At 39.9% G+C, this 10,539-nt stretch overlaps 1 protein-coding gene across 6 annotated transcripts in view; it reads right to left on the bottom strand.

The window, feature by feature from the left end:
* Positions 1-10,533, bottom strand: part of Papss1 (3'-phosphoadenosine 5'-phosphosulfate synthase 1) — a 126,235-nt gene extending 115,702 nt beyond the window's left edge. Inside the window, exon 1 of one of the 6 annotated variants that reach the window (XM_015484621.2) lies at positions 10,401-10,533. In XM_015484621.2, coding sequence (XP_015340107.1) covers positions 10,401-10,460 — 60 coding nt within the window. In that variant the 5' untranslated portion in view covers positions 10,461-10,533. Of the gene's footprint in view, positions 1-962; positions 982-5,553; positions 5,576-9,942; positions 9,962-9,981; positions 10,120-10,400 lie in introns of those variants that run through there. The other 5 variants (XM_048813706.1, XM_048813703.1, XM_048813705.1 and 2 more) reach the window with 5 other exon arrangements.
* Positions 10,534-10,539: the final 6 nt, after the last annotated feature.

The raw sequence follows: 10,539 nt of genomic DNA on the forward strand, positions 1-10,539 counted from the left end.
GGCAGCGGCTGGCGGGTCTGGACCTCTGTGCTGCGTGGCGGAGATTCACTCGTCTAGGGCAAACTGTCACCTCCAAAGATCCTACCAATTCCCGGCCAGTCTCTCTTTAGTGGAATTTTGCTAGGAGTTTCTCAGCAGGTCGAATCTAAGCGTATCCATGCGTCTCTCTGACCCCGTTGTTGCGGAGGTACTGAAAGCGCTGCCTCCCCACTCTCCGCCATGTTGGATCCCCCCAGGCTTATTGTTTCTTACCTAACAGTCTTGCGTGTTTCATAGAAACATATTTATGGCTTGGTCCAAGTATGCTTCCCTTCACATTACTGCCCACATCATTTGTTTGTTATTCATGGACCATTTAATATACTTTCAAGTATCTTTTTGTGCATATACATTTTTACTTCTCTGAAAGGGTAGGTCAAGGACTATCAGTCACAATTGTTGGTATTTTACACAATGCCCAACTTCCTTTCTTGATCCTAGTGAGTATTCAGCAAAAGTTAGATATGAGGCATCTGTTAAAAGTATGGTTTGTTCTGTATGACCTGCAAATGAAATGATAACTGACATAAGGAAACCTTCAGTCTAGCAGAATTGGGACAACTCATTTGATACTGTACATTTGAGAATCAATTCCATCTCTAGGCTAACGTCACATGACCAGAAGGTCATCATTTTCTAAACATCCTATAAACGTTTGTCCTCACCACCCACAGAAGCCCTTGGTCCTTTTCTGACTCCCCTTCATTCCATCCACATGGGCTGCTTTGTTAATTTATCCACTTCCTTCTAGGGCAAATTAACGTTCCTGTGATGCCACCTAGAGAACTTCCATTTGTGAGTTTATTATGATTCTATAAAAAACTGTGCATTTTTTAGTGAAATTTGTAAAGGCACAAAGCATACACCAAATAGAGATCTTTATTCTGGACTTTCAGACACCTTTCACCCATCCCACCACTCACCTTAAACTGACTGCTAAACAGCATATTCCTCCAGGGAGAAATCCCTGAAATGGTAATATGCACGTTTACATCCTAAAACACAATGTAGGAAAAAAGAAAGCAATGGTAACTTGGATAAAGTGGGGATTATAGAGTACCATATGAAACTATTAGTTCAGAGTTCCTGAACATTGAATTTAATCTTTTGGATACTAACAAATCAAATACAAATAGCAAAAGTGAAGAACATACATTGCTAGAGATTCAGAAAACAACTTGAAAAGGCTATTACAAAAACCTTACTACTACAAAATATGTCATCAGCAACACTGGCGTGACCTGGTTGCTTGTTAATAAGTGAATCTCAGAACCTCTCCCAGACCTGCTCAATCAGAATTAAGTTACCAGCATGCTTATCTAATCACCATCAGTAGCCATGCCTGCATGCTCTGCATACACATTATGGCTCTCCAACTATTCTATTTTAAAAATTAAAAGACTTTAATTTATTCAGTGGATTTTTATAATATCAAAACTGTCAACCCTAGATGACCTCAGCTGGGAAATCCTGTCCCTAAATATTTCTGTAAGACATGTAAGTCTGGAACTATCTATTCATTCATTATTTGTTAATTGGTTCCACCTAGCACTGAGAATAAACCAAACAAAAACATTTCAGGGAAGAAGACTGATTAGAAACATGTAAATAAAGAAATCATCATATGTAGCAAACTGTGTGTCCCACCATGACATGGTGAGGCATTCCTCATAAAAATGAGGAATGTCCCACCATGACATGGTGAGGCATTCCTCACAAAAATGAGTTGGGCAACCAAAAACACTGTCACCCACTTCAGAAAGTGAAATTAACTACTAAAATCATATGGGAGTACACACAAAAAATTATACATGGCTGTTTATAGAAGCATAATAATTACATGGCTGTTATTATTCATAACAGTCAAAGAGTAGTAAAAACCCAGATGTCCACTGACTGATGAATGGATAAACAAAATGTAGTAAATTCATAACAGAATATTATTTGATCATATAAAAGAATGTAGTATTGATACAAGCTGTAACACACACGAACCTTTAAAACATGAGCCCAAGTGAAAGAAACCAGGCACAAAATATGTGTATTCTATAATTCCATTTATGGCAAAGTCCATAATCAATAGCAAAATCCACAGAGACAAAGTACATTATTGGTTGTCACAGACTAGGAGTGTAGGGGAAAGATGGAGAATGACTATCAATAGTATAAGGTTTCTTTCAGGGGAAAGAAGATGTTCTAAAATCAGATACTGGTATTGTCTGTACAACCTTGGATACCGTAAAAACCACTGAACTATACACTTAAACATATGACCCAAAGACACAGGAAAAGGATGTGATGTGGTTTGTATATGAGGTGTGCCCCAAAAGCTGTGTTAATGCATGAATATTCAGAAGTAAAAAGATTAGATTATTAGTCATGGCCTAGTCAGGCCACCCTAATTTGAATGGTGATAAAAGTGGGCAGTTGGGGTACGGCTGGAAGATATGGGTAGCTGGAGGTGCATTGTGAAAGGGCTCATCTTCCCTATGGCCCTTCTGCTCCTTGGCCACCATAAGTGGAACAGCTCTCGTCCACCAGCCCTCCACCATGATGCTCTGTCTCACTTCAGGCCAAGGGTAATGGAGTCAGCTGATAATGGACTGCACCTTTGAAACCATAAGTCTGAGTAAACGTTTACTCCTCTAAGTTGTTCTTGTTGGGTGTTTTGGTCACAGCAATGAAAAGCTAACTAATACAGGATACAAGCATAAAAAAAAAAAAATAGAAGAATTTAAAGAGCCTGAGCAAGAGCTATGTTCATCTAAAGTTCTAGTCACTAGAATTTCCACTATTATTCCACAGCTAACACTTCCTTGTGAAAGAACTGAGTCCTTAGAAAGGGGTAAGTCACAGAAATAACTTCTAATAACAAGGATTCTCTCCTTAACCAAACTCTGCTCTGAGTCTTTTTTAGCTAGACCTGGTCCTTCGACACGTCTTCAGAACCCAATTTCAGCAAGAATCCCCCACCTTATATCTGACCAAATTCCTAATCTCACACCAACCCAGCAGGACTGATCACACTGCCTGCCTCTAGAAAGCATCTGTTTATCCAGAATCCTCCCCAACTCCTGATGTTTCCTCGTACTTATTTTCTACCCACTACCCTAACTTGCTTTATAACTACAAATTTCTACTTTTCCAGGCCTATATTACAAATAGCCAGTTGTTTATTTCATAGTCCCTTATTTATTTTCTTTTAGTTACTGACATCATTATTTTGAAGACACAAATATTTTCCCCATTTCTAATTCCTTTATACATATTTATAATTTAAGAAATATGTTTCCATTTTCCCTTGTTGTACTTAGATTTGAGCCCAATCTCTCTGCCCTACTTGCAAAAACTCCATTGCAGCAGTCGCTATACCTAGAGAACCCCCGGTCATTTTAACAAGTACAATAAATTAGTTTGTTCTTTACAACTTATGTGAATACTAAAAAAAAAGTCATTCTTTTCATTTGAATTAATTACAGTAAGCCTTTTTATGCATCAGTTCTATAACTCTAGATTCAACCAAACAAAGATCAAAAATATTTAGAAAAAAAATGTGTCTGTATTGAACATATATATTTGTTTTACTCCTCCATATTCCCCAAGCATTATAGTATAACAGCTATTAACACAACATCTACATTGTAATAATACATAATCCAGAAATGACTTAAAACTGTATGGGAGGATGTGCTTTAGGTTATTTGCAAATACCTATAGAAAGGTCTTGAGCATCCTGAACCAAAACATCATGTACACTGTGGGACTACTGTACTTAGTAATATGACTTCAAAACAATTCAGGAGCCAAGAGCCACAGCACACATCTATAATCCCAGCTACTCTTGAGGCAGAGGCAGGAGGATCAAGAGTTCAAAGCCAGCCTCAGCAACTTAGTGAAATCCTGTCCCAAAATAAAAAATAAAAAGGCTGGAGATGTAACTCAGTGGTAGAGCATCCCAGGGTTCAATTTCCAGTGCCAAAAAAAAAAAAAACAGGATAGGAGCTTTCCTGTCTTATTATACTGGCATACTTAAAGAAAATTGATTCATCTCAGGTCAAGAGATGGTAACTTTCAGGCTGGTAAAAGAAAACCCTATATCAACTATAAAAATACAGTTGATATAAGATTTTCTCTTCAATATGACTTTTACATTTCAAATTTAAGTAATTTTTATTCCTTTTTCAATTCAAAGAAAAGAGTAAAATAGGGTTCTCAATTTCAGCATGAATGACTTTTTGGACCAAATACATCTGGTGTTGTAGGCTCTGTCTTATGCACTGCAGGATATTTAGCAGCACCCATGTCCTCAAAGAGATACCAGAAAAACCATCTAGCTACACAGACAAACCAAACCATAACTGTCTCCAGAATTGCCAATCACTACTAATGGTGGCAAAAAAATCTCACTTGGTTGAGAACTACTGAGGACAGAACCACTCCCCAAAATTAAATGCAACAAACCAGACATGCTGGCACACACCTGTAATTCCAGCAATTCAGGAGACTGAGACAGGAGTTTGCCAACTTCAAGGCCAATCTGTGCAACTTAGCAAGACGCTGTCTCCAAAAAAAAAAAAAAATACAAAAGACAGGGGATGTAACTCAGTGGTAAAGCACTACTGGATTTGACCCTTAGTACAAAAAAAAAAAAATTAAATGCAACAGAGCCAGCTTACCGGCACTTCAAATCCAAAGAAGCAACTACACTAAAGGGAGGATAACACTACTAGGTAAAATGCCAAAAACCAGGCATAACAAATTACCCAAAACCAAGATTCCAAAGTAACACTGTCTTTGGAAATTCCTTGCCCTGGGAAGAGAATAAAAATACATAAATATACAGGTTAAGTAGAAAGAGCTGTCTGAAATGATTAAAAAAAAAAAAAAAGTTTATACCACACTGTCCAATTCCTGTGACTATTAACCACATAAGCAGCACTTGAAATATGGTTAGTGCAACTAAGGAACCCATTGTTTTCTGTATTGTTTCATTTTTTAACTAAATTTAAGTTGCCACTTGTGTCTATTAGCTACCTTACTGGACAACAAAGATCTATACCTTGCTATCATCTTGCTACTAATTGTGTTAGTGAACTTGCTTTTACTGTAACAAAATGCCCAAGATAATCAACTTTAAAGGAGGAAAGGCATATTCTGACTTATGGTTTCAGAGTTCAGAATATGGTTAATTGATTCCTTTGCCTTTAGGCCTTATAATGAAGTACACATCATGGCAAGAGATTTGTGGTAGAAAAAGCTGATCACATCAAGGCAGCTGGGAAGCAGAGAGAGACAGGAAGGGACCAGTTCCATCCCCTTGAAGACACGTTACAGTTTAGATATATCTCCCAAAAGCTCACATGTGAGACAATGCACGGATCAGAATTCAAACAATTAGATTATGAGCGCTTTAACCTAATTAGTGTATTAATCCACTAATATGTATTAACTAGGTAGTAACTATAGGTAGGTAGGTAGGGTGTGGCTGGAGGATGTGGGTCACCAGGGGCATACCTTTGGGGTTTATAGTTTTCCGATGGTAAGCAGAGCTCTCTGCTTCCTGTTACCATGTCTTGAGGTGTCTTCCCCCACCATGTCCTTCCACCATGATGTTCTGCTTCACCTTGGGCCAAGAGATATGAAGATGGCCATCTATGGATTGAGACCTCTGAAACCGTGAGCCAAAATAAAATTTACTTCCTCTACATTATTCTTGTCAGGTCTTTTAGTCACAGTGATGAAAAAGCTGACTAAAACAAAGGGCACGCCCCCCAAAATCTGATCTCCTCCCACTAGACAAACAAATCCCAAAGGTTCTATGGCCTCCCATTAGTAACACAGGCTGGTGACCAGCCCTTGAACACACTTGCCTCTGGGGGACATGTATTCAGACCATAGCATTAATCAATTTTAAAAGTATATTCTTGGTAGAATCTCAGCTTTTTCTTTCCTTCAGGCAATTTTTGTAAAATCACCTCCCAGGCTTTTAGGGTAAGATTGGCCAAGTTTTTTGTTTCACCTCCACATTCTTGTTTCATTTTTGTACCATCTCAGTCTTCTCCAAACTCTAGACAGGGCTGTTGGCCTTCTATGAAGGGCATCTAACAGTATAAGGGGACAAAATGTTTGGGAAAGATATAATTGGTACAAGGAAGAATTATCTTCACTTATTTGTTTCATTAACTCTCTCTCCAGCAGAATACAATACCCATGAGAGCAGGACCTTTTTCTAAGTCTTTCTACCACTGTAACCCCCAGTATGTGGAACAAAGGTACACACCATGCAGGGGTTAAATATTTAATGATTTAATAAATAACAACAATATGTGACACATGTGCCAGGAACCATAGTTTTAAATATATTAACTTATTAAACCTCCCTGTAGCTCTATGAGGTATGCATGATTAGCCACACTATAAAGTATAATCCCTGACATCACCAATGAGGATACTGAAGCACAGCAGGCTTAAGGGAACATGTCCAATATCACGCAGATGCTAAGTGACAAAACGATAAGTGTAATCCTACCACATGTGCAGTTTTGTTCCCTTACTTAAGTCTAAGAATTTTTAATATCAGAAGCACCTTAGTTACTCTATATCCTGCCCCTATTCCTTTCCTGTTAGATCAAGAGATGCTCAGTATAGATGTAAAATACCTGTAGTGAAATATGATAACACATTCATGGTAACAGCAGAGAGAGTGCACAAGCAATTCAGATCATGAGCAGGTGAATGTCATGGGTCACATATTTCATACAGTTAGGTAATAATCGCCCGAGGCTCTCAAGATTTCAGCTGATAATAAAGGGTCATTGATATCCCAGGCAGAAGGAAGGGTAATATAAAACCATCTGAGTGTAAAGTATGGAAGGAAAGTTGGGCTGCACTATCAAAACTGGGGCGGGACAGGCGTTAATGGAAAAACAAACCAGAGTAAGATTACACATGCTTCTGAAAGTCACACTGGATTTCAGACTCTTCTGAGAGGAGTAGGACACAACTCCACCATAAGGCTAGTTCAAGTAGGGAACTCAGCTCAACGCGACCATACAAAAAATGAGTGAATGACACCTGAGTCTCCAATTTTCTCAGAAAATTGACACCGAATACCCCAAATTTCTCTCAGCCCAACTAAAACATCACTATAGGTAGATGAAAACTGGTCCCACTGGAAGCCAGTCAGAGAATGATATTCATTACATCTGATATTTTGTCAGACTGCCGTGAAAGGACGTTCCAAGAGCAAGGAGACTTTTGATTTTGCTTTGCTATTCTCGTAAATATATGGAGACATCATTCTGTAAAACTAAACGAAACATCTCCCAGTGCTACAACACTGTTTTTTCCTATCTCCTGCCTATTTTCTCCATGAATTCACTTCCTTTACCTGATCCTTAACAGGAGAAATTACCCAAAGCTTAGTGTTTGGTCTCACATCAACTCTATATTCTCTATCCAAATCTAACCATCAGAGATTTATTTTACTAACTAAATCTCTACAACTGTGATGTCTACACATCCCTCCTGAGGAGTTCAAGTATCACCAGTATGAATTGAAACATGTGTTAGTGTAAAATATCTCCCAATATGCAAGTACAAAGGTAAAACTAGTAATTTTATATTTACTACAAATAGTATTGAGCTTATATAGAAAAACATTTACATTGAAATGATAGAATTTTGGATATTTGTCTAAATATTACTGAAATTTATTTCACCTGTTTCTTTTTAATGTGGGTTCTATAAAAATTTTAGTTACTTACATGACTCATATTTCTATTGGACTGACATGCTCTACAGACTATCTGTCTCTCAATGCAGCATGCTTAAAACTCGATCCACAAATTGAGCTCTATTACATCTCTACGCCTCAGTTTCTTCATCAATTAGATACTAATTGCAATAATCAGTCAAGGTTCATATGGGAATAAACAGTTGAGCCCAGATTCAAGTTCAGTCAGCTAGCTCTAGGGCCCCTGCTTTTAATCCCTGTCTCATGATACCTCCTCCCCTCAGAAAATGTTGCGAAAATTCAATGAGTTAATTTACACAAAACATTTCAACATTTCTCTCCACTTCCTAGGACCCAAACTGTGGGACCATCTTTTAACATTTCTTCCCTTTTCATCCACTGAATTTAGTCAGGTTTTCCCTACTCTTCCTCACAAGCTGTTCATGCACCTGCTCTTCTCTTCACAATGTCAGCCTTCCTTCACCTGTTCACACTGGATCAATCTAGAACGATAAAAAGACCACCTTTAATAGTGTTCAGGTGCCTGACATGCCTCAAATCCATTAATTCATTTAACCCTCCCCATAACATTTCTGGTCTTTCATGTTCAAGTTCTAACAGTGTACACATGTCTTCAGCAGACCCATCTTCCTGGATCACCAATTTTATCCTATAATGAGACTGTTAAAGGTATGTGGCTTCTTCACACTTGCATCTATCAGTAGATATATGTGAGAGGTGCACGTTCTATTGGGAAGAAAAAAAAAAAAAAGACTTAACAAGAGTCAGAAAATTAAAAATCTAGCCCCATCAAAAATCTGCCACAGAGGCTGGGGATGTAACTGAGTGGTAGAGCACTTGCCTAGCATTTAGGATACACTGAGTCCAATATCCAGCACCACAACAAAAAAAAGAAAAAGAAAAAGAAAAAAGAAAACAATTTCCCACAGAATCAAGTACTAGCTCTGTGGACAAATTTATAGCTGAATAACCCAGCCTCACCCTACCTATTTAATCTTATCTTCACTTCCTAACAAAAACTCCCCACAAGTCTTCACTGTCAAGTAATTCTTACTCTAAGCATTTATTAGCACAGCTCCCCTGTGCCTCAGAAATCTGAGCTCTCCCAAAAACATCCAGGCCTAACTAATCTCTCCCCTAAATTGCAATAAATCCTCCATGTCTTGCCACTCACTGTCTTTCATAAATACATATCCATCACCTTGGAAAAGGCACTAAGTCCACCTTTTTCATCTCCACGTCTAGCACACGTCTGTACACAGGATACACATTAATTTGGCAAATGAGATAATAAATGAGTTGCAAGCAGTGTAAGTGAAATTATCTGCAAATACCCCAATCTAACCAACCTTATTTCCCTAACCATGAAATATCTCAAAGTCACAGAACCAAAACCCAGTCTGAATATCAAGGCCATAGTTTCCTGTACTTTCAAATCCATTATCTTTTCTGCTCATACAAACAATCCTGTGAAGGACACCCTATTACACCCTTAACTCAGCTGTGGTTCAAAGTAGAGTAATTTTCCTCAAGAGTACACAGCTAGTAAATGGCAAAGCTGGGACTGGAGGCCAGTTCAGGAGTCTAGTGTTCTTTCCAAGAAAGCCTGCATGAACCCTTGAACATAGCAACAGATATGGCAAATTAATGACTTTGAAAGAACATTCGCCTGAAATGGCTTTTTTTTTTCCTTTGACTCACCAAGGGCAAGTGATGATTTGCAAGACTGCATTTAAACCTCATGATTCTGTTAGTCTGTGAAATAAAAATTTCCATCGAACTTAAAACCAGTGTTCTTTCCAGACTCCAAAAGTTGGACCATCCCCATCCCCCGCACTTACAGTATTAGCTCTTTCTTACAAAGAATAATTACGGAAGGAAACAAACTTCTGAGGACACAGCATCTGACCAGTAAGGCCAACTGGCAGTCGTTGCTAAACGTTATAAAACCATTAGTCTTCCCACACCTAACTGTCACCAAGAATTCAGCCCTTAAACTATGTTTTTTTGTCAGAATTTCTATTTAAAGCAGAGACACAAAGAAGCTCAGTTTAGGGCAGTTTCTATTCATGAATGGCCACATTGTTGGGTACCCTCCTTTCACAGTGAAACTCAGAACTGAAACGAACAGGGAGTTGGACCCAAACCTGAGCCAAAACCCGCAGAAACGCGCTCAAGGCGCCTGCCTCAGCCTCCTCTGCAGACCTCAAGCCTCTCAGGGGAAGAAGGCAGCTCCCTCGCCGGGGTCCCAGGTTTTAGCAGTCGCCAGCTCCGTTGCAAAGAACGGTCCCGATGCCGGCTCGGAGCCTGGGCGCTGGAGAAGGGGGCGGTCTTCCCAGATGTAGATCCGACCGACCGCAGCACCCCGCCCGAGACCTCCACCTGCGCCGCGACACTGCGTCTCAAAGCCACCAAACACTCCAGCCTCAAGACGCCGCGACCCGGCTACCTACTCCACCCCATCCCCCCCCCGCCCCGCCACGCCACGCCACGCTCCCGGGAGGATGCAGAGGAGACCGGAGGGAGGCGGCGGCTCCGAAGGAACAGCCAAAGGTCTCCAAATGAGCATCTGCTCCTGGCCTTCTTGCCCTCTGCGCCCACTCACCCAGTTTTGCGCGTTATTGCTCAGCTTGACTTTCTTGCACAGACTCCCAGGGATCTCCATGGGTGCGGAGCGCGCGCGGATGCCGGGTTCTCAGAGCCCAGAGGGTAGCAGGAGGGCAGGCCGGCAGGCCGGCGGAGGC

Source organism: Marmota marmota, unplaced genomic scaffold, assembly GCF_001458135.2.
Source record: "Marmota marmota marmota unplaced genomic scaffold, marMar, whole genome shotgun sequence".
Classification (NCBI taxonomy): domain Eukaryota; kingdom Metazoa; phylum Chordata; class Mammalia; order Rodentia; family Sciuridae; genus Marmota; species Marmota marmota.